Raw genomic sequence first — 24928 nt, forward strand, 5'->3', positions numbered from 1 at the left:
ACAATGGCGTCGGGGCTCCGCAGGGCGAGGGGCTCCCGCCGACCCCGGCAGGGTTCCGCGACGGGCGCCTGAACCGTCCGTCGCTCCCTGCTCGGGTTGCCCGGCGCCTCCTTGTGAGAGCAGGGCGGTTTACGTTAAAAACGAGAGAGCGGGCTCGGGCCTGCAGCCAGCGCCCGGGCCGGTGTGACCCCCGCGCACGCTGCGAGTGGCGTGACCAGCCGTGGAAGGGGCTGGCGAGCCCCCTGCCTTTTCTTTCCGTGGGTTTTTTGCGCTTTTAAAAGGCAAATCCTGTCAGTCTTCGCGCGCGGTCGCGCTAAATTCAGGGGCACCTTTTGCGTGTCGGATTGAGCTCGCGTGCGCAAGTATTTCCAGAACTAGGCCTCGCTTTGAAAAGAAACCGGCTGGGACTGAAGCGCCTCCGTAGCCAAAGATCGGTTGTTACCTGCACACTGTTAATATCCCAAACTGCTGAAACACCACAACACCTGCGCGGCGACCGCAGAGCGTCCCAGCGGTGCCCAAAGTCAAGTTTACCTCTTCTGCGTTTTGCACCGCCTATTTTAATAACAAGTTACAGCACTGCCGATACACATGCAGCTAGCGCGGGGGAGTTCACGAAGGGACGCGTGTAGCAGGGCTGAAACTAGATTATTTTTTGCAACTGCCTCTGTTCAGCCTTAATATTAGCATTAACGCTTTCATTTTCCTCGTTTAAATACAATAAAGGGCAAAATTGCTTAATAGTGTTACTAATCGGGTTTTGCTATTCCGGCTTTTATAAGGAGACAGAGTCAGGGAGAAGTTAGTGCACACCTTTTCTGTTGCTGGACTCTGTGCTCTCAACAGCACCTCATTTTAACTGGCAAGATTGTCTGTTGCAACTGGAAGAAGAGTTGGGGGAAAAAAAGAAGCCCTTCTCAGAATATAGCACAGTCCAAGCATCATTTTCAGGAGCCAGAAATTGAAAGCACGCCTTTCCCCCCCCCCCCCCTTCCTAACCTAAGCTATGCAAGATGCTTTCTGGCCTGGCTAGAAAGACAAGTTTGTTTCATGTTTCTGTTTTGGAATTGTTTTGAACTGCTTTTAGGCTAAATTCTTACCAGTCTTGACTGTACTGTCTCAGCAGAGTACAGAGTACATTACTGATACATTTTTTTGGTAGACTTGAAAAGCAGTGTGTACAGCTTGATTGTTGTCTATATTTCGCCATTCATTTTCAAGTGAGGCTCTTCTGATTGATGTGGGGAACTTGTTTGAAAGGGCGAAGGGTACGGCGTAGCTACCCAAGATGCTACTTGCAATTATTCCATACCTCAGCTAACAGGGAGATTTTTAGTTGTGATTGTTACACTTTTAAAAAGTGAATTAGTTAATCAAATTGCTATTTTTGGAATGCACTTAAAGGAACATTAAAGTGCATAAATTTCATTAAAATAAATAAGCAGATAGGTAACAAAATAAGTATTAGTCAAATAAGCAAGATCTCACCTATGGAGCCAAATTCAGCCCTAGTGAAATCAACTGGGCTGTGCTTGTCTGCAGCATATTTAATTTGGCCTCCACAGTCGAACAGCTGACACTTTATTTGGTTGTCAAAGGCGTGTATATTAAAAATGTGTGAGCCATGCTGCTTCTCCTGTGTGATTAACCTCTGAAGTTAAATTCACCTGTTTTCCATTTAGCTCAGCTGCGCAGTCCTATCGCGTATGCAATTTTTGGTGTGCGTACACACTGGAGATGCAGAGGCATTCCCAACCCTGGTATTAGTCTAAGGGACGTGAGTTGTATCTGAAGTGAGGGTGTGACAAGGTGGATTTCAGCAGAGGCTGTTCACAACCAGCTGCGTATATGCTCCAGTTAATAGGCTGTACCGAAGTCTCTGCTACCATCTTTCATTACTGCTGTTATTCATGCCAGTGAGAGTAAAGGAAAGGTTGGTATGTCTATGATCACACATTCATTTGCTATGTAGATATATCCTAAGAGCCTCTCAGCCCAGGAAAATTATGCTGGAATAAGGTCGGATGTGAATATAAAGCAGAACTGTGTTCAGATAGCTTATTCATTCTGGAATGACCGAGTTGTTTCCTGGTTTCACTTAATCCACTTTCAAAGTAGATTAAGATAATTCAAGAAAGTGAATTCTTACGCTGGCATAAGATTTGTCTACACATGGTTTTAGTTGAAAATAATTACCGCAGTGTACCTAATAAGTGTTTGGGGATAATTTGGTGTGTAGACAAGTCCAAAGTCCCACAGGTGAAAACAACAGAGTTTAGTCTTTCTGTATAACATGAGGTTAATTTAGCCCAACGTTTGACCTACTTCTTTCCTTGTGAAGCATATTTAATTCATTGCAGGTATTTTTTTTCCTCAACAGAACCCCCACAACAGCTATATATTTATGATCAATTCCAGGATAGCAATGCCATGTGCACTCCACTAAAAATAAACAATTTAACCAGTATATACTCCACTGCCTTAAAGCGGACAATAGGTTCTTAACTGGAGAAAATATCAGCTTCTCAATCGTAAATATTTTGAGCAGGTTGTTATAAACAAAAGGAAAACAAAAACCAAAGCTCTGTCTGCTCTGTCCTCTTAAACACCCATGATCCATTTGTACTTTGACTGCATATCATTCAAAGCAACAGCACCCATTCTAATTCAACAATATTAGTTCCTGAATGAGGAACCTCTCAGACTTGCTTAGAAGGGTTCGCAGAACAACAGGGCCTTCAGAAGGCACCTGAAGAATAGAGAGTTAATTTATAGTTTGCTTACAGAGATCTGAATCAGGAAGAACCTACCTGAAACTCGGGCAGCTGCTTTGCTCTGAATCAGGGGTATTGTATCACTACTACCAGTACAGGCATACAGGAAAGTTACCAAATGATAATGAGAACATACAATTTTTTTTGAGACTTTGCGCCAAGCAGAAAGTTTGTCAAATGTCGTTTGGTCTGATTCTGTGCCATAGACCTCCTTGGGAAGAGAGCTGACTCTGACATGAATTAAGACTCCTAAACTTTAAAGTTGGTTGTTGTTTTTTGGGAGTTTTTTTTTTTGGGGGGGTGGAACAAAACCAAAAATAAAACCTAGACAAGAAAGAAATTATACAAGCTCAGCTAGTAAAACAGCCAGTTTTTTGAAAGAAGCATAAATATAAAAGCTAGATGATACAAATTGCTGCCCCTTTAAACATTGACATGGAAAAAGCCAATAAAAGCTAGGAAGATTAAAAAAAAAAACAACTCCTACTTTGCGTGAAAGGCTATAACATGGGAAGGCAGAGGGTACCGAGGGGTCTTCCCTTACGCAGATGAAGCAGCCCCGCTACTGCATGTAATGGGCAATGATGCCACACATAGGATTCTCGTTCCTAAACTCGATTTGTGATTAGGAGCATGGCTTTGCCCTCCTGTGCTGGTCTTGGTTGAGGGTATAGGGAATGGATTTCACCTACGCCTCCCTCGCCCCAAACCTGCTTATTTAAGTAAGAAGCTTTCTGGTAAGAAAGTAAGCATTGACTAAAGAAGGTAAAACATGGATAAGCATAAAACAGGAAATCAAGCTCTTGTATTCTGTCGTGCTGGGTGACTTTGCCCATGGGTCTAGTCTTGATATTAAGGCTCAAACTAGACTAAGATTGAAGGCAATGGGAGTTTTGGACTGTATAGGAGCATGCCTGATCTGAAATCCCACTTGTATAAACAATTGGATTAGATTATTTTACACTCTGCTTCCACTGAGGGGGTCTCTGAGCGTTGGAGCCACCCGCAGTGGTGGTGTATCCCAGCTCTGCCGGACTCGTGTCTTTACGGGGGGATTACTCATCCAGTGAGAAAGGTGTCTTTAAATCTCTGAGATGATGCCACAACACGCGCAAGAGGAAATCTCAGCACACAGCCAATGCAATGAAATAAAGGATCCTCTATGGGAATTGGTTAGTAGTGCCAATGTTTAATATTTGTCATAACAACCACCGACTGTTTTGTTTTTTGTTCTAACAATGTGAATTATGCATTAAACATTAATACAAGCGAGTGTACTTTTCTTTTGATCTTCAAGCATAATCATTTCTAATGAGAGTTTATACATGAGCATTGAAACAAATCCCTGAGTCATGTGCATTTACATTGGTTTTACTCTGTGGGAAAGATATCCCACATGGGTTACTCATGTCTGTAAAACATAACATACTTATAAATCAGAAGAAAAGAATGAGCCTGCATTTGGCTGTTGGAACATAAATACCTGCGTAGACATTTGGCTTGTGCGCTAGCGGTAATGCAAATGTTAAAAAGTTAATTTATCAGAGATCGGGATTTGGGGTGAGGCCCTCACCTGATACGAGATCCAAGTCTGCTCAGAATAAGCAAGCTCACTTATCTTCTGCAGTCTGGCTTCTAACAAGAATTGAGCCTGGTGTCAGAGGAATTTGAACTCTAAGAAGTAGTAAAGGGATCGGAATTTGGCTTGTTTGATATAGACAAAAGTTGCCAAACTGCCATCAGCAAGTAATAATATTGCATATCCGTAGCAGACAAAGTGTACAGTGCTAAGCTGCACGTTTCGAGATGCCCTCAACAGCCAGCTGCGGTGCAGGGCTGACCCGGTCTGGACCAACTCTAGAACCTGCTTGGCCATATCTGATATCTGCTGCTCTCACTTTAACATCAGTCTCAAACAGTGCATTCCATGAAAATATAAACACTATGGATTGTGTAACTGCCAAGACAGTTATTTAAACTACAAACAGAATTTAAGCCCTTTCCCCTTTCACACACTACACAAATATTAAAATAACCAGTGATTAACGGTCTGCACTTAAGCAACTGTGCTGTATGTGCAAAGTACATATGACATACCGGGGAAACTACAGGTACAGAACGGTATGTGATGGGATTGATTCCTTGGTATAGAGGTACTGTCTACAAGATTTCCAAAATGCCTCTTGCCTTTCCAAAACGGATCTCAAAGCCAAAGGTTGCAAAGGAGGAATGGCTGCCAAGAAGGTATTATGTTTAATGGCAGATAGGCTCTCCCTATGATTCAGGTCATATCTCAGGAATTCTCAAAAGCCCATTAATGTATTTTATTCTTAATGTGTAAGTGCTAAAGGAGTCTTGGAAGCCAGAGATCCAGGATTACCCCACATAATTCAATGTTCTCACAGGACGCTACAGTCATGCTCCCTGCTGCTTCTTTTCTCTGGCCTGAATAACCTTAAATGCTGATGGTGGAGCTTCAAAAGGAAGAGCGGAAGAAGCCTACGCATAGAATAGCTTATAGACTGGAAGAAGAGGAAACATGAAACCCTTCATCCCTGAACTTGAATTCTCTTTAACTGCTATGTTTTATCTAAAAGACAAAGGAACTGATACCATTACAGTTGAGAAGAAAGCACCTGTGACACTCCATTATGGAACCCCAACACTGTTTGTATGAATTCAGTCTTCCCCGAGGTTGCAGAACTTCACCTGGCGTGTTAAGTCAAAAGACGAATAGGTCAATATCGGATCTTAAACAATTTTGGACTGAAGGATCTCAACTACCTCAACTTCCCTGCTTGAAGCACATTGACATTATCCAGCTTTAAAAGTTCAGTGAGTCTTCTGACTTTTCAGAATGCCTAAGTACATCCCCAGGCACACACAAAAAGCTGTACTTGCAAAGATGTGATAGATATAGGTAGAAAATGATGTATGGAAGCGTGTAGGGAGGACTTTCTTAGTATCAGTCAGGGTGACAAAGCCTGTTGGACCACAGGTTCCCAGGCTGCGTTCACAGCCCTGGAATGCCTGCTGGAAACACTCCCCTGTAATTTAGCTCATTTGGTGTGCATTAAAGATGCTCGTTTCTAGAGCCCTAAGTGAAATGTGCTGATACTGAACACATCCTTCCCCTTATACCTGCAGGCCTCTAGCAGGTGGCCAAGAGGTAGGGAGGGAAAGGACACCGGTTTTAAACCGACTGTTTGTGATGGAAAATGATGAGAAAAGTAAAAATATCTTACTCCACAGAACAATGCATTTACTTATATTTAACTGCTTAACCCCAGCCAGAACCCTGAATTCCATTACTATGTATTAGTGTCATGGTATGGTGAAGTGCTACTCAGTAATTAGCTGGTCAGAGCCACAAACCAGAAACCAGATATGCAGCCCATGAAAGCTAACATAGCTCTCGTGAAATCAGTGGAGTCCTACCAATTTATACTAGCTGGGGATCCGATCTTCAATTTCTAATAAAAAAAAAGAGAAATTGCATTTTTTCCATCATATTTTGGTCATATTATACAGCAATAGCAATAAAATAGTTATTTATATAGCCAAGACAGAAGCAGAACCAATTAAAAATCTTTAGCAATGAAATCCTACAACCATGTTATTACATATTTCAGCGTCGGAGCCATGTGGATTACTGCTTAACTTTAGGACAGCAAGGTAAGCTTGTTTCCTTGCCTCTGTCTTTTCAGTCGCCATTAGGACTGCAAACGTCCCATCCTCCTCGTGAGCTGATCTCCCAGTACCACCCCCGGGGAGAGGGGGAGAAGTTAGATGATGGGCGTTTTTCCATGGGCGGGTGTCTAAATGTGAAGGGAAACATTTGAATTTTAATGACAATTTTGAGACTCTTGAAGTTAATTTCTGGGCAGTGCAGAAATTAGTGGGGCTTGCTGCTGCCAGGAGCTGCGTGCTCCCCTCTCCTGCTGTTAGCAGGATTACAGGTGCTCAACTTTTTGCAGAAGTAAGTCCCAAAATACTGGGTCCTTCTCTCATGCCACAAAAGGCAGGGTGAGAGATCTGCTGCTATCAGGCCCAACTGAGTTGCCCCAGTGCCAATGCAGAGCAATTTCTACAAAAAATTAGGGTAACTGTTCCAGGTTTATACTACCAGAGATGTGTTCTCATTAGGTATTTATAGCACAGTAGCATTGTTCAGGGTAAGAAGGTAAATTTGTTAAGTGCTGTACAAAACACTTCATCAGATAAAGTTCCTGCATCCAAAAGCCCTACAAAAATGATTGCGGAGGGAGCGTGGCAAACAACGGGATATCCTGGGAAGAAAGTACACCACTAATTGCAGCAAAGGCAGCCAGCTTCGGAGGCTTTTCTTACACGCGTGATAGTTCTGCCAACGAGGCAAGTTGTTTTTTCCTTTTCAGTTATGATATTTCCATTGCATTACTGAATCACAGTTCATTAATAGCTTACAAACATCAAGTTTATAAAGCTTTAGAAACCTTTTCATATCTAAGGCAATATGTACCAATTTATCTAAATCTCTATAAAAATATGTAATCTAATAGGTTTGGGATTGGGTTTTTTTTAATAAGTTTAGTAAAGGAGGGATAATTTTTGGTCTTAATTTTGTCTTCTTAGAAGATTCAGGAAGGAATATAAAGGCTAGTCCCCAAATCTGTATATATATCTACTTGTAGATAATGAAATAGAGAACAAAAGATGCATCAAAATAGCGCCGGTCAGATGCTTCAAAATAGTGCCATTAGTCAGATGGCAGAGTTTCAACCATTTTCACCAAAACAAGGAGACCCACTGCGGAGTACTGTCTTTTCAATTTTGGGCTAGACAATCATAGCCCCGAATAGGTCATGAAAGGGATCAGCCTTCCCCGTGTTACCCCTCCGGTCAGATGGCAGCTCTGACCGAAAAAAAAAAAAAAGAAAAGAGGACAGACGTAGGCACCTGGCATTGCCTTCTTGCACAGAAAGAAGCAGGCAGGGGAGGAGGGAGCTGGTGTCCAGCCAGGGGTGGCAGGACTGACAAGCCGGGCTGCCGAGCTGGAGCGCGTCCTCTCTGTGGGCTTCTGTGGGCGAAGACGCGGAGAAGCTAACGTCGGGGAACTGCTTCCCTTGCAAACACCTCTGCATCCCCATTTGCCTTCTCCCATGAGATGGCTAAGCATGCCTCTTATCTGGCTGAAAATTTTCAGCCTGGTGTTGAGCGTGTTAGTGTCTGTGTCCGCCAGCACAGTACGAGGCGTACATAAAACATCATTACTGGACATGTTCTTCAGGTTCCCTTACACTGAAGCCAGTTCTCATTTCAGTTACAGGAGAATTAAAAGAAACCTCAGGGAGACTGATATTACTGACTTGGATATCAAACCAGTTTTTCATAACTGACTAATACAATTCTTTATACACACTACCCAGAGTTTAGTTGTGTCCATTATTCGCTTATTTCAATATGGGTAATTTTACTTACGGCAATTTGTTGCCCTGTACTATTGGATACTATGGTACAGTTCATTACACTACAGCAATTTCACTAGTTAGAAGACTTTACCATCATGTTCTGCTAGTAAATTTCTGCTGAGAAGTAGAGCCACTAGCTCATGAACGCCCCATCCAAGTTCTTCCAGAGTCAGCCCGAGAACTCCAGTGATCGCCACTCCAGCCCCTCTAAGCTTGTGAGGCTCACACACAACCCCAGCAGCCACCCTCTCAGCCCCTGGGACATGGGTGTTCAGCTAAGACTACAGAAAAAGAAAAAACATGACCTCCATCAACAACCAGTTGTTTTAATGGCTGTTAATATAAAACCATATTCCTAACCCTTACTTGTTACAGCCAGATGCACAGAAGGATACACAATTTTGCCTTAACCAATTTTTTTTCTGTCTCTTTTGTGTGAATAATGACTTTTTAAGAGGTTGGTGTATTAATTTCCAGTTGTTAGGAGGCTGTTGCTCTACATTCCTACCTGGGCGGATAGGATATCGCATTTGCTGTCTAAGTTACCAGGGCAGTATACTACCCAGAGTTAACATCCAGAAACAGTTTCTTCTATTCCAGCAGTACATGCTGCTTCTTGGCACAATTCTTTAGGTACAAGCCCAATGAAAATGACCCTTCACTATTTTCCATTATACCTCGTTTTTTCTCTCTCAGCTTTATGCCGCTGCAGAGGATGTAAAACATGGGATGCTAGTTTTCCTCCCTGTGGCCTCAGTGCAACAAATTACCATGCAAGAGCAATTCCAGCTGATTTCAGGTAATTCTGCTGTTACACATACAAATACAGGAGTTAACATTCAGGAAATTACTTGGGTACTGGAAAGACAAACAGGTCTTCCAGTCCTCATACAGGTGATCATAAGGTACAGGCTTTATAGACACTTGATGAATGAAGTGTTGCCACTAAATAAAAGCGAAGTGTCACAAAGCTTTTGAGGAAACAGTTGGAACAAGGTTTTAGTAGTTTGTGAAGGCATCATAAAACGCATGTGCTTTATGAGGCTACAGCGTGTATGCAGCAGGTGTATGCAGCAGGTGTATGCAACCTGCTCTGTATTCCTAAATCCATCACCAACTTATCATGGGGAACTCGGGCTTCTGAGAGTCACTTCTCTCTCTGTGCCTCAGTTTCCTTACATGAAAGTAAGGGTTATGTCTTTGATACCCCTCAGATGAATAGATAAATTCACTCATTAAATGCCAAGTATTATAATCAATCACAGGTTTACCATGTCTGTTTTACCCAAACATTTGAAACGATAACATCAAAATAAACCGCTCGTAAAAGTTAGGTGTGGTTGCACAAGTTCCAGACTACGGAATATGAATGTCCATGATTTCAATGGACATGATGCCAAACTTACAGATCAGATGAATTTCAATGTGAATCTAAAGATATTAGCACTCCAACGACAAGTGATTTGGTCTGCATCTTTTACTAGCTCGGGAAAGATCTATGCCAGTTTCATCGCAGTCTCTCAATTATTCCCCCCCACCACCCCTTAGAATATTTTTCTGTGAATGCTGTTTGCTATGAAACAAACAAACAATCAAAAAAAACCCAAAATGCCCACCATTTAAAGGTTGAATCTATTGCATGTTTTTCCTCTTAAAGAATTTTGATTTTGACATATTGATGAAAATTTATTTGCTAGGTAATGGGTAAAGGAACTGAGAAATAATTCAGTTACTATAGTCACTCTCCCTTACATGCGTCTACTACTGCTGATCCTTCCTTACATAAATGGAGCTGTGCTTAAGCAACGTGCGATGCTACAGTATCAATAATTTCTTCATTCTACTAAGACAGACAACTTTGGATGCATAAAGTTCCTCTTTTGTGGCACTTCCTTTAAAGCAAGTTTGTCTCCTTGAGTAAATTTTTCCCTGGCTGTGATGTGGGAGATATATATACACACACACAGAAGCGCACACATATACCTATATCTATCTCATTTACCCCATTGGATAGATATTATTACAGATTAGAAAAAAAAGAAAAACAAAGTACAAGTTTATCTACTGAGTGTATAAGAAAAGTTAGAAGTATAAGCTCCATTTATTTCTATTTTTCCCTGAATACGTGACCATCACCCACCCCAGAAGTACCTGATGTCAATAGCAGTACACGTACGTGTACAGCTGCAAAATCCTTTGACTTCCACATGTCTGTGAAAACCATCACTGGATTACTGTATTTTTTTGCCATATTTAAAAAATTCAATCAGCCTAAAAATATTTAACACTTTCTACTGATGCAAAGGCATCATATGAAGAGCTCCAAGTATTCTTCAAACATGGAACAGTCCCTGCACTATATCCTACTAAATCACATACTACTTCCAACATTTTTGAAGTGGACAAGATGATTAGGGAGGGAGGAGGGAAGAAATTATTCAGAGAAAATCCAAGTTAGAAACAGGAAAAAGATTTTCTAATTTATAATTCAGAAGTCTGTGTTATTTTCATTCTTTATTTAAAGATCTATATTTTAAATTATAAATTTCAGGCATATTTTAGATGCCTTGCTCTTTTCTTGTGAATACAAAAATATGAAAGAATAAGGTAAAAAAAAAGTTAAATAGTGATCTAATTTGTTCAAAAAGTGTTGACTGATAAGGATATGCATGGAATTACCTAGTTCAGTTCTATTCGAACATCTTCCTAACTGGAAGAAAATGCCTAAGTTCCATTAATGACGGCTATTAAAATGGGTGAGGATGTTAAAGTTAGCAGCAGCTCATTGGCAGCTTCCCAAGACTGGCACCAGTGTAATGATTTGTATTTGATACAAATGGAAAAAAAAAAAAAAATCATTGTTATACTGTATTTGGATAAAGGTTTGAAATAGTTAAACACAAAATACCAAATATGCCACTCATGGACACGGTAACTGTTTCCATTTGGGGAGGAAGGGGGGAGGGGGCAACCTTCTACTACATGATAAGAAATATAAAAATGTTAGGCAGAAGTTTGTGAAAAAATTAAGGCCTGGAACCACAGTTTTCAACAAAGATTATGTTACTTCTATGTATTTCTGCACAACAAAACCAAAACGCTGGCTGGGATTTCTGAGCATTTCCACAATCCCAAAAGTAAGAGGAAGCTATTCAAAGTCACGAGTGTTTTGGTGTTAACTGCAATGGAAACAGAACAGAGCCTTTATTTTAATCAGTTACTTAGAATGAACTTACATTGATTTATCATCTCTTCTCCCTCTGTGCTTAGAGCCAGACCCACTTATACATTACTGATGTACATTCAAAAAAAACATGCAGAGGCAATAACATACTATTCTTGCAAGTATTTGGAGGGAGGGAGACCGCGTGTATTTTGCCAGTGCCGTATCTCAGGGTCATGACTCACTAACAAAATACAGAGAAATACCTATTTTTGTGCTTTGAATAAAAAGTCTTTGGGGACAGAAGATAAATACGGGGAAGTAATTTCTAAGTTTATTACTACTACTCTATTTATTAAGAATGAGACAAATTTTGAAACAGATTAAATACCTAGATGGAAACATGTCATTATCACCAGTATTTGTTGCAAATATATTTACTACATTCAGTCAACATCCTACGCGTATTCCTATACCTGCATGATGAAATGAGCTCCAGATCTCTCCATACATGATGTAATAGTAAAAGAAAAAAAACCCCAAATTGCTATTTATTCGGCAGCTGAATCTTAGCCAACATATACCTCTATTTCCCGTGGTTACTGATAATTTTACACATGTTGTAAGCACATAAGGCCCTTGTAACATTTGAAAGCCTGAGATGTGCATTATTCTGAAGAATCCCTTAGTTTTATTAAGTATATATCGATAGAATAAAACATGGGCATTTCCAATTAAAAAAAAAAACCTTTTAATTTTGTTAAGACTGAGATAAACTAATAAAAGAAAAGAAATACAATATTAAAGTTGTTAGCCCTCCATTCTCAACATAACTCCTATAGTTATATGCTCTCGTTTCCTTTCTGACAAGCTCTAATTTTCTGCAGGGATGTCAAGGGGACTGCCACTCTCCATTTTCCTAAAGTTAGCACACCAACATCAGCTAAATGCAGTACGACATGCTGTTTACCTTTTTTGTAAACTTAAGGCTTTTCCATTTAAGAACTGTATAAATGAATTGGTATTCATTCACACCTATACCTAGAAGTATCTATTATAAAGCAGAGAGTGTTCTTTTTTAATTTCCTCCTTATTCTGATTTTATGCCATATTCCTTTGTGCCGATGCTGTTTGGAACTGCTTAGATGTAACAACAAGTGCAAGTGAAGTAAAAATGAAAGCAATGTGGTTTTTCCCCTCGTTTGCTCCAAGTATTTATCAACAGACAAAGGTGATAAAAATTCAGAGGCAAAAGGTCTTACCCAACATCTCAGTTAAACAACTCGGTAGTTTGGCGAACTGCTACAACTCAGTAGCTTTGTCCCCTGCTCCAGAAATCAAGACAACAAAATCCCAAACCGTCTTTACATATTTAGGTTTGCCCTCTGAAATCCAGTGCAATATTTAGTAACTTGTATTCAATGTCAGAGTTTCCAAGGGAAGTAGTAGGGGGTTGTCCGTTGTTTTTGTTTGGTTGGGTTTTAATATATATAAAGCTCTCATCTGTTGAAAGGAAATCTATGTACGTCCATAAAAAGCGCAAGCAAAAAGGGAAGATTAATTAACACGTGAATAAATGCAATCCCTCTTTCTTCAGTGGATGCTGTTGAGTCAGAAATTAATTTTTCTCATGCTGCAGAAACCCTCTATTTAAACAAGTACCTACTAACATTGCTTGGCCCTCTCTTTGTCGTCATTACCGAGACAGAATCAACCGCTATTGATCATACACAGTATTCTGTAAGATCCGCTTTTCCAATTAAATGCGTATTCCCCTTCTTGGATGTCTGCTTTTATTTAGTTTTGAACACAGTTACAGCTGTACCTCTGTTAACTCCTGTGGCAGTAAGTCATTTGCAGAAACTGTTGCTCTCGGTAACGTTAGCTATTACTGATCATAGTATTGCTTAAGGCAGGTTCCTTGTAAACGGCATTGACCATTTTTACCTGGATATTGCAACAACACATTACGAGCATTGGGATATAAACAGAATAGTAAGTAACGTGGCTGGCCTCTGGATTTAAGCAATAAACTAGTAGACTTGTGGCAGAGACACACTCAGCTAGAAAATCGAACTATCACCGAAGCATCCAATGCGACGCCTGCGTCTTTCTCTACTTTGCTAGTGACCGATCATTACATTCAACTGTGAACCACGGTCTTAAATAATAAAGGTCAAAGTTTTCAAGGACAGCTTCTGGGTTTGCGTTTCCAGCTTGAAATACCTGAAGCTGGATTTTCCAGTTGCGAGGTTCCCAGACTTCTCGCTGAGATTGTATCCCCTCAACGTCAGGAAAAAACAAAGCCAGAAGAACAGGCCCCATATCACCTCAAATCAAAACCCATTTCATTTGAAAAATTGATCCTGGGGTTTAATAGCTGCCAGAAGGATGGTATGACCCCTATTAGCATACGTACATTAAAAAAATCCCAGTCTAAAGATGTTTATTTAGTCAACTCCAATCTTATCTCACCTCATTTCTGAACTTTGTTTGGTTTGTTTGATATCAGAAAAATAGATACAAATTCTGGAAATCTGACTCACTATAATAAACAATTTTAGCCTTTTTAGGTAATAAAAAAGAACTGTGAAAATGATATTTTAAAAAATTAATTTTATAGGATCTCTACGTATTTTAAAATTTACACTATGCTGCTATAATTATTTATGGACATTCTCTTGATTACAAGAAATATGAGAATTACATTCAAGGAGCTTTTCAGCAAACACCAAAGTGCTACCTTCATCTATTATATCCTTGGTTATAAAGGTGGGAGCTTAACAGCGCCGTTAGGGAACTCTCCTGGAGTTCAGGACTCAGACCTGGCTCTGTCTGTAACCTGTTGTGACCTACTCCACTGCACCATACTAAAACTTCCTTCTACATCAGCTTTCCTAATACCTAACTCAGGCAAATAAAGTGTTTTCCTGCTTGGAGATATATCAGGGGGAAAGGGAAGAATACTGTGATAACTGATATTTGCAAGTTATTGATGATTTCTCAGTGCAAGGTATAATAAGCTTGTAGTTCTCCAGCATTTAATTACGATTAGCAAAGGCAGGGGGGAGGCTATACCATACCGTACCGAACAAAGAGGTTTTCCTTTTCCAAGTAAGTTTTATTATTGTTGTCAATACCAAATCATACAGTCTGATCTCCCTTTAACCGTGTTAAAGCTGTCTTTCAAGCTGCGATGTTGTACGAGGATTTTCCATCCGCTTTCAAAGTGCGTGCCAACTTGTTTAACTCCTGACAACACTTTTACCATAGCCCTGTCAAGCAAGCAGGGAGAACGCCGAAAAGAAAGCGACAAAGCCAAATCCATTCTCGGCTTGTGCACCTCGGACCAAAACGTGTGCCCTAAAATCTAACGTTCAGAAATTCTTCATCTCTCCGACCTACCGCCTCAATCTCATTACAATATGTTCATCGATCATTATTTTTTTTTCCCCCTTCCCCACCAGAAAGGACGGAAAGGACGGTTGCCCACCAGAAGGCTTTCAAACGGGGACGAGGGGGTGCCCGGCCCCCGGGGGTGCGCTGTGGCCAGGGGACCCCCGCGTCCCCCTCCTGCCCCAGCATCAGGGCAAAGCGCGGCCCGTCCCCAGCGCGACCCACGGATCCTTGGGCAAGTCAGACAAAGCCACAGAATTTGGGGAGCGGCTCGGAGCCCCGGGAAGGGACCCCCGCCTCTTTTCCCTGCTCCGCCAGCCACTTACTGTAATTCCTCAGCCCTCAGCAACTTTTCTCCGCACCTCCAACCCCCCCCCCCCCCACCCCCCCCCTCGGAAACTTAGGGCGAACGCCGAGGAGAGGGAGAACAAAGGGGGCAAAGAACAAAGAGCCGGGCAGGGAGAGGAGGGGAGGGAAGGGGCGAGCTCCCCCCTTTCGGCTCAGCCCGGGGACCCTCCGCGCCCGCCGCCGCCGCCGCCCCCGGGGCAGCCCTGCCCGCCCGCCGCGGAGCGCCACGGGGGAACCCCCGCGGGGCGTCCCGGCCCCCGGGGCGGCCGTGGGCCCCCCCCCCCCCCCCGCCCGGGGCCTGAGCCCCCCCCCCCCCCCTCCGCCGCGAGGGCCCAGTCGGGGTCTGGTTCGCGCCCGACGGCGAGGCGCCCGCTCCTGCCGTGCCCTCAAGAGCACCGATGAAGTAACTCGGCGGGAGGCTGCCCCGCTCCCCCCGCCGGGCAGCCCTACCTCCCCGGCCGCCCCCTCCGGCCCTGCACCGGCCGGCCGCAGCCTCCTCCTCGGCGGGTCCCCGCGGGCGGATCGTGGCGGGGACGGGACGGGACACGGGACACGCGACCCGCTCCCCGGGAGAGCGACACGTGTCCGGCCCCAGACCCGCCGTCGGCGCTTCCCAGAGCCGGGGCCGCCCCGCGGGGCGGCTTTCGGGGCTTTTAGGGACCGCAAGAAACCGGCGAGCGAGCGACCAAGGCGAGGCAGCTTGTGCGTTTCGCTGCAGAGGTGCCGGTCGCCTCGCAGAAGCGTTAAACTTTTGTCAAAGTGTCACTAAGCGCCGGGTTTGGGGGGGGGAGGGGGGTGTCCTCTGCCCCTGCAACGCGCCCTTACCCGACGCGATCCTTTCGCAACTCTCCCGTTCCCTCTCTCAGCGGTTAAACACCCTTGAAGAGCCGCAGGTGCCCCCGTTACCTGTTGCTCTGAGGCCCCTGCCCTCCTATCGGGGCTGGCGGTGTTAGTTCTTTTTCCCCACTGGGATCGTACTGTGCTGGTGGCAGCGGGCCGGGAGAGCCCGGAATGGTGCGAACCCCGGGTGGCTGCGGGCAGGGGGAGAGCGAAGCGGGGGGAAGGTTTGGGCAGGACGGGCGGCGGCGGCGGCGGCGGCACCCCCAGAAGCAGCGAGCGGTGCCCGGCGTTGCTGCCTAATTTCGGAGAGGAACCAAGGGGGGAGGCAGCGGCAAACAACGGCTGCGAGCGGGCAGGGGAGTAATCATGTCATTAGGTTTACCTGGGGACCACATGCGCTAAATGCCAGCCTGCAATTACCTTTTAGAGAAGGACGGGGAATTATCATTATTCTTCTCGGGCAGGCATTTCCGATTTAAAGAGTTCTTCATTTGAGTAACAACCAAAGGGAACCCGAGCTTTACCCGAGCAACTTTCAGAGCTTGGTGGGGTTTTCTTTCTTTTTAATTTAAGCTAGAGGTGAGCTAGCAGAACCTCGCTTTCCCGAAGACGAAATTAATCTAGTCCTTAATCAGGAGGGGAAACGAGCAGCGAGCGCGGTGCTCTCCCGGAGGGGATGGGGACGCCCGCGGGAAGCGGTCCAGGAGCGGTTCGGAGGTTCAGGCGGGCCGGGCGCCCCCTGAGCCGGCCCCGGGACGCGCCAGACCCCGCGGGGGAAGAGCCCCCTCGTCCCGCAAGCCCCTTGCCAGAGGCAGCCCTCCTTCGCCAAATCAGGGAAAGGTGGGGAACGAGAGAAACTGTTTCAAAACCTGAGGTTCGCAAAGGAGGAGCGTGAGGTGCAGCTGTAACACGCGTTTGCGTGAAGCGCTGCCCTGGGAGCGGGACTAAAACTTCAGCCCGGCCGGTGCCCTTAGTTAACTAAAGCCCATTACTTGCCTCCATATAAAAGGTTTCGCGTATGGTCACACGTGAGGAAATAGGAGAGGCTGATGAGTCTGTTTTTGTTATGATTTAATCAAATAAATTAAAGGAGAAGAGTAAGGATACGCCCAGTTGGGGACTTAAAAAAAAAAAAAAGCATTAGTTTTGAAGGACGCTCTCTGTCCAAACCCTTTCCTGCTGCACAGAGCAAAGCGAGGCTCTCGGAGTCCACTCATCTCATTACTGCTGGTTGTTTGGGGTTTTTCTTTTCCTCCTAATGGAGCAACCTTTCACAAGCGATTGCAATTTCGGGGGGGAAAGGGTGAGTAGGTGCCAAAACATGCTGGGGGTGGGGCAGAATTTTGCGTTTCAAGCAATTTAGCAGACAGCAATTCTGCTTACAGCAGAGAGGTAGGTGGATACTTGAAAACATCTTCCACCGGGGTGTCCTACTTTAGCAATTCTAATTAAAACAAGGTTTAGAAGATGCAAAGAAAGAGCAAGCTTCTTGCTTTATTTCCAATGGGCGTGGGGGACACCGTCAGGCACAAAGTGCTTCCAGCTTGTTCTAACGTGCACCTTTGTTTAAAAAGGAAGAAAAAAAAAAAAAAAATCAAGCTCGTCCTCTGATTTCAACTAATGTATTTTTAACTGGATTTCTTTCCTCTGCTTTGTGTGATCTGATACCTACCGTGTAGCCCTGGCCCACTTTCAGCCCTGCGGGTGCCCTGTATTGTGTGCGTGTCTGAAAGAAAAGGGAAAAGTCTTCCATCTCACCCTCTTGTGCCCTATACCTGTGCTTGGGAATTGAATCTTGTCCAAGCCAGGGTTCAGCAAAATACGGATCCTATTCCTCTTCTCGCTGCCTAACCCGAGAGGAGCCGTGACTTTGTAGGTCCAGCCTGGCTAGCATGGCTGTGACCGTCCGGCACCTCGAATCGATAAAGCAGCCGGTTTTCTGACACTTCTTTTCCACGGCTGCTTATTGAAAAGGAGGCTTTACTGCCACCTATAAATAGCGCTGGATCCAAGTCACTTTTAATTTTTTTCTCTTCCCCCCCCCCCCCCCCCCTTCCCTTCCCCTACGTAAAGCAGCAAAGTTCCAACCAAGACACCGCAAGTTCTTCTTGCTGTTTTGCGGGGACTCGCCTCCGGAGGGGCTGTGCTGGGGGTCCCGGCACCAGACGCGGCTGCGCTGGTGCCTCTGAAGGGAGCGAGGGAGTCCGGCGGACCCAAACCCAGACACGCACCGGCTGCCTTTGAACTTTGTTCACAGGCATGGGAGGGAGAGGAACAAATACCGATACTCACCGTGCTCTTTGGCTTTCCAGGTGTAACTCCGGCTCTCCCTCTTCTTTGTGTATAAATGAGCAGAGGTTACATCCCGGGCACACAGTATAATGCCCTGGATAACCCCGACCCTGTTAATTTAATGCTACGCTAACCTGAGAGTGTGTGATTGGAGCTCAAGTGTCGGGTTAGAAAAGCGCCTCTCCGTGCTGGAAGCAAATTCCCCTTCTCTGTCCGCACCCCTCCTTTCCACGCCACGTCTCGCAGCCCTGCATTCCTCCACACACCGGGGCACCTACCTTTTCGAGAGCCACGTTTCCTACCACAGATCGCATTCCCCCCCCCCCCCCCACGCCTTCCCCCCCCCCCCTCCCCCCCGGAATCTTAACCCCACGTGCCGTGCCCTGCCTGCCGCGCGGGGCTGGATTTCACGCACCGTGCCCCGCCGAGGTCTGGCAGCGCTTGAGCCCTCGCGTGGGGGAAGGAGCGCAGGCTGCGGCCCCCCTCGCACCTGGCTGCCGGGGAGGATCGGGGCGCTCCCCCTCTCCCCAAAATCGCCCGCACCGCCCGAGGGAGCGGGCTTGCTCTCCGAGCGCTTTCTGCCTGCCCGCCCGGCGGGCCGGGAGCTGACGGACGGTCGGTGCTGGACGCGGAGCCAGCAAACCCCCTCAGCCCCGCGCGTTCGCTCGATCTCTTTTTTTCTTTTTTTTTTTTTTTTTCCCCCTTTAAATTTCTCTTTTAATTCTCCCAAGTGGGGTTTGAGGAATACAGCTCGTTCCCCGCGCTGATACCAGGGTAATAATTGTCAGGAGGGGGGGGTCGGAGCGCTCCAGGAAAAGAAAAGCGGAGGAAGAGGGAGGGATACAACCTCCGTTATCTCGCTGTTACTAATTCCCAGCCGGCTCGGACTCAGGGGACAAGGCGATCGCTTAACAAACCCTCCTCCTCTCCCTCCACCACTCCTTCCTTCCTTCCTCTTCTCCGGCACATTTTCTCCCCCGCGCTCGCCCACGTTTCATTCCTCCTCTTCGGGAGGAATAAGCCGTGCAAACTCAAACTAAAAAGGGGGGAAAAAAGAAGAAAGAAAAAAAAAAAAAAAAAAAGGAACGGTGGGTGGGAGGGAGTGAGACAGGAGGGGAATAAAAAAAAAAAAATAAGAAAGGGGAGGGAGGAAGAAAAGGACAGAAAGTGTCTGTGCCTGATCGCTGACCATCTGTGCAAAAGGTGATCATTGTTAGGTACTCACATGGCTGGTGGCAGAGCAGCTCTTAGCAATTAATAAGTCTCTCAGCTTGAGCTCTTCTTTCCCCTTTTTGATGGTAGCGCTCTCTGGGTGTCTCTCTCACTCACGCACACACACACACAAACCCGCTCAGATGCTTCAGGACCGGCCACTTTGCGAGGGGAACAACACGGGAGGGTTTGTATTACTCCAGGTTCGTGTGTGTAGCCTATAAATAGCGAACTTTTTGATGGAATCAGCTAACAAATGAGAGGAGAAGGCGTAATTTTGCGCAGGGAGCCCCCCTTTCTCTTTGCAAGATTAAAACCCCCCAGGCAGCAGACAGAGCTAAAGTTGTGGGTGTGTGGAAAGGAATTTCACTTTATTGTGATCGTGCGCGAGATTTTTGTTTGTTTGTTTATTTGGGGGGTTGTTTTTGTTCCCTCCCCCCCCCCCCCCCCATACGTTACATCCTCCCTCCCTGTCTTCCCAGCCAGGGGCAGGGACTGACCCGGATTAGCACCGACTTTAACTCCAAGTTGGAAATACGGTGCGTTTGCGAGGGGGTTGCTTTTTTTTTTGGGGGGGGGGGGGTGTAGATGGTGGTGGGTCGTGAGGGGGGGTCCACGCGATGCCGGGTGGAAGGGCAGGAGGCGGTCAGGCAGGCTTTCCTGAACGTGCCCACGCTTTGAAGCAAGTGGGGAACAGAAAGAAACCAGGTCGGAATTACTGGGGGGAGGGGGGCGTGGGGGGGTGTTACTTCGGCAGGGAGAAAGTGTTCGCCTATGGCTTTGGGTCAGCCACGGAGCGAGGACCCACTCGAGAGGAAGCCCCGAGACACGCGTGGCCCTGGCGCTTCCGCGCTCCCGCGGCGCGGCCCCACGGCACGCGCCCTCCCCTCCCTCCCCGCCCACGCCGCCCCTGCCGGCCAGGCGCGCGTGGGCGCCGGGCACGCGCCCGGCGGCGCGAGAGCCTCGTCCTTGAGCGCGCCCCCGCGGCCCGGCCCTCGGCGGGTGGGAGTGCGGCAGCCCCGCACCCCACCCGCCCCCCGCCCCCCCCGCGCTGCCGCCGCGGAAGGGAAGCGGCGGCGGGGCCGGCCCGACGGCTCGGCCGGGAGAGCCGCCCCCCCTCCCCAGCACGGGGGAAAGCGCCCTCGGGCTCCTCGGCGCCGGCCCCCTCTGCCCTCCCCCGGCCCGTGTTTTGCTGATGGGGCTGAGCGGTTTGGGCCTTCCCGCGCCACGACGGTTCCCTCTCTGCGGAGAGGACGTTGGTCTGCGGGCAGCTCAAGGCTGGGTCCCTGTCAGCAGAGGGGCTGCCGCCGGTAAGGATCCCACCGCGGCAGCTATGAAGAGGTTTTCTCCCCTGACAGGTACCTGACAGGGCTGGCCGGGGAAGAACTGCTGACCTGTCTAAAGAAATATATCTGTGTCTCCCAGAATGGCAGGACAGATGGTGCCGGTTCGCGCCGTGGCGACTTCTCACGATGGCACGCACTGAGCGGAGTTGACGAGTGTTTTTTGTTTTTTTACGGCGGGGAGGTAGCGGTGCCCTCAGACACCCCGTGGCACGGACTTTCTGTGAAATGTCCGCTCCGCGACGGGCGGGCGTGCCGCGGAGACGTGAACCGGCAGGTCGGGGGGGGGGGGCGGGTGTCAGCGGCAGCGCTCCCGCCTGCTCCTGCCCCGTCCACGCATACGTGACCTGCCGCAAAAACGCCGAGGAAAGCGGCTTGCGGGCACGATCGCTAACGCCGGCTGCGGCGCCGCGCCCCCAGTTGCCCCCAAACTGGCCCTAAAGGGCGTCCCGCTCTCGCTGAGCAACCCCCCCCCCCCCCCCTCCCGCCGCCCCGCGACGCCGGGCAAGGACCTCGGCAGGCCCACGGCCCGGCCCCACGCGCGACAGGCTGCCTTTGTGCCGCCCACGGGCACCCTGCCGGCCGGCGCGGTCCCGCGGGGACGCGCACGAGTCCGTGTCAGGCAGCGCTCCCCGGGGCGGGGGGGGGGTTGGGTGCGGGCAGAGGCGCTGCGGGCAGCGTGTGCGCGCTTTGTGCACCGCAGGCAGCCCCTCACGCATTTAATCGCTCCCCTTCCCATAGCTCTGCCGGGGGGGGGGGGGGGGTCGGGTCGGGGAAACGCAGGCGCGGGGAGGTGCAGCGGCCGTACGCGCAGCCCGTGGGCGGCGGGGTGCCCCCGCGCCCCCCCATCCCCGGGGGGGCTCCCGCTCCCGGGAGCAGCGGGGAGGCGACCCGAGCCCCCCCCCCCCGGCGGCCCCGCTCTTCCCTGCGCTCTGCGCCGGGCGTGCTACCGCCTCTCCTCCGCCGGGCTCCCGCGTCCTCCCAGGTGATTTTTAGCCTGGCGCGCCGGTCTACCCGTACACGTTTCCAATCTCATGGCTCATAAACTATTAGCAAAGGGATTTCATTATTCACCTTCTGTATCCTACAAAGGAGAACAAAAAAAAAAAAAAAAAAAAAAAGATACGCTCTCCTAGTAACGACGAGCCCCGGGCTGGGTTTAAATCACAGCGCTCCCCGCCGCCTCGGCGTGCCGGGCGGCGGGCTGGCCGGTCCGCGGGGGCCGAGCGGAGCGCAGCGGCTCGGGGCCGGCGGCCGCGGGGGCTCCGCGCCCCTTCGCGGGGTTGCTCCGCCCGGCGCTGGGCTCCGGCCGCTGCTTTATTGTCCCGGAGCGACCGAGGAGGTCAGCCTCGTACGGAGGAGGCAAAGCAAACCCGTGAATTGTGCGTTACTAGACGCGGAGAAAATATTCCGGAGGAAAGAATAAAATCTTGGGGATGAAAGGACGGGGGACGGCGGCCTGACGCAGCCCGGTTTTCCTTCTTTTTTTTTTTTTTTTTTTTTCCGCAATAAATAACATCAGGAGTTGTTTAGCTCTCCGCCGGAATCTGACAAATTACACTCCGGGGTGTGAAGTACAAGCTCCCCGGTGCGATGCGGCTGGGGGAATGCCCTGCAGCGAACCGAGGGTCAGAGCCCGGGGACGGCGCGACAGGACGCGGGAGGGACCAGCCGAGCCGGGGGGGGGGTTCGGCGGCAGCAAAACCGCCGCACCGAGGCCTGGAAAGAGCCGCCGGCAGGCTGAGCGGCAGGCAGGGGCAAACGCACGCCTCGGCAGGGCGACTGTAGGAACATAGGACCCGATCCAGGCAAAGTTACTGAAAGCCTGGGCTTGAGACAAGCAGAAATGTGAATGCGGTGACAGCTAAGTTAGCTTCTATCTTTTTTTTCCTTTCTTCTTTTTTCCCCCCCTTTAAGAAATGGGATGCAAAAAGTTTAGACCACGAGGTAATTATAAAAACCAATATAGCGAAATTTTAGAGAGAGACCCACTTCGCAATTTTACACCGAGGAGCAAAATATTCCGGTGAAGTCTGGGGTCATCACCGACAATGGAGCAATGTTCCCTCCCTGTTTAATATACATGGGGTGGGAAATGAAGGGAAAACATAGCTAGCACCTGTAGTGCCAAAGGAAAAAAAATATAAATCAAATTACTACATCATATTTTGGGGCTATTTTGCAGGACGCTCTTCAAAAATAGACCCATATTTAATTATATCTCTAATGATTTTTCTCTGCGCGACTGCTAGTTAATAGTAAGGAGGAAATGGGGTTTCTACTGAGTTTTTACATTCTGATATCTTAAAAAAAAAAAAAATAAAAATTCCTTGCGTGTTAATCACGCATCTGGGACTGCAAGCGACCAGTCTGGACCAACTTTTAATTAACACGTTGACCTGCCGAAGAAGCAAACTCCCTCAAAAAAATAAACCATACGTTATACCTATACATACATTGCCGGATCGGCGTGGCCCCTGCCACCGCCCCCCGCCAGGGCCGCCGCCGTCCGCGCAGGATGCGCGGGGCTGCGTGGGCGGCGGCAGCGGCCCCGGGGGGCGTGGGGGGTGGCCGGAGCCGCTCAACAGCGTGTGCGAGCAAAAGGCCATGGCAGAAAGTCGGAAGCTTTGGGCCCTTCGGGAGGTGTGTTATAAACACCAGTGGGGGGTGAACACAGGCTCACGCGTGGGTGCTACAAGATCCAGAGCCTGTTCGGCAGCTCCCCCACCCGAAGCACAAAGAGAGGTCAGCGGCCTGAAATTCGAAATCCTTTTCTCTCTACTTTTGCCTCGCTAATGCTTTGTTTGTGCCGTGTCCTTCCCCCCCCCCGCTTCCTTTTTAAACTAATTTTTTTTTTATTTTTTTTTTTTTATTCCCATACAGACTTCAGGGAGGTTAGATGCCTGACTGCCTCCCCCCGCCCCCCCAAAACACAGGGACTTGAGTATGTTACTGCCAAGTTATACTTTAACTTCTCCGCAGGTAATAATTAAAGAGTTTCTTTCTAAATCTCTTTCCCCCACAGAAACACGGAGGCTTTCTTTCACAATAGATTATATTGGTCACACACAGGGGCACGCTCTCCGTGGAGGAGCTGCCTGCGAGCTGCTCTCAATTTGGTGCACTCTGCACCCACTCTCCTGGACCTTTCCCCATTTTTTTCTTGAGCTGAAAGGTTTCTTTAGGGATGCATTTCTACAAACACTTCCAAATCCCCCCAAAGAGGAAGTTCCACGTGCAAAAGGGGACTGACAGTTGCTCAGATGCACACATCTAGGCTTTGGCCATGCCTCTGAATTATGTCCCCTAGTCCCATTGTGGGTGAGTTTAAAAATAAGAGATAAGAGAGGGAAAAAAGTCACTGACATCAGTAGGGGAGTATCTGTCAATCAGGAAGACCTCTAACTTTTTCTAGTAGTGATGCTTTCAAAAGAAAACCTTCAGCCTCATCCTAGCAGCCATACTGAAAGTTTTAGGGGCTCTGAGTTACTTGAGATCATAAATTAATCTGTCAGAGAAGTGCAGCACACACCTGATATCAAGGGAGGGTCAAGAGCTGGCCAGTTCCAGCTGGTCCCACGTTTGATTTACTTTGGGCTGTTACGACGTATGCTGTGGTGTTTTGATAAGAAAAAAAGAGTCAGCAGTTTGATTTGGCAAATCTTTCTTCTTTTTTTTTTTTTTTTTTTTTTTCCTTCTTTCTCTGAAGAGGACTGCAGTTTAAGCTAAGGAATTTGTTATTGCTGCTGGGGTAGTTTTTAGTAGAGGTTCTCAGTGTGCATGGGGCTATCTCATCACTTACTGTTAACACTTAACTGTGTTTCTTACTCTCCTAAGTGAGCCAGACAGTGATATGAACTCACCCCAGCCAGGGTACTTGGAGCAACGGTAAAGGCAGTGGCCATCACCCAACTGGTCACACCAGCAAACTGCTCGTCTCAGCAGAGCCCTACCACAGCTCTCCCCCTCACACCTCTCTTTTCCACCGGGCCTTGCCTCTGAGTTGCGTCAGGCGCCTCAGAAATATGTGATTTTTATTTTTTTTTTTTTTTTAATACTGTAACAATGTACTCATACAAGCTGAATGTGGGAGGCTGCTGGTTCTTAGCT

The 24928-nt window shown here is 47.6% G+C and overlaps 1 protein-coding gene across 6 annotated transcripts in view; it reads right to left on the reverse strand.

Annotated features, from left to right (window-relative positions):
* ESRRG (estrogen related receptor gamma) overlaps window positions 1-19825 on the reverse strand; it is a 409846-nt gene extending 390021 nt beyond the window's left edge. For 3 of the 6 annotated variants that reach the window (XM_049833530.1, XM_049833528.1, XM_049833529.1), the window contains exon 1: window positions 18264-18339. Coding sequence is in view for 1 of the 6 variants with exons in the window: in XM_049833518.1 (XP_049689475.1) it covers window positions 19489-19490 (2 nt within the window). In the remaining 5 variants the exon portion in view is untranslated. Of the gene's footprint in view, window positions 1-16391; window positions 16412-18263; window positions 18340-19488 lie in introns of those variants that run through there. The other 3 variants (XM_049833518.1, XM_049833524.1, XM_049833527.1) reach the window with 2 other exon arrangements.
* Between the last annotated feature and the right edge of the window lie 5103 nt (window positions 19826-24928).

This window comes from Accipiter gentilis, chromosome 30 (assembly GCF_929443795.1).
Source record: "Accipiter gentilis chromosome 30, bAccGen1.1, whole genome shotgun sequence".
NCBI classification, from domain to species: domain Eukaryota; kingdom Metazoa; phylum Chordata; class Aves; order Accipitriformes; family Accipitridae; genus Astur; species Astur gentilis.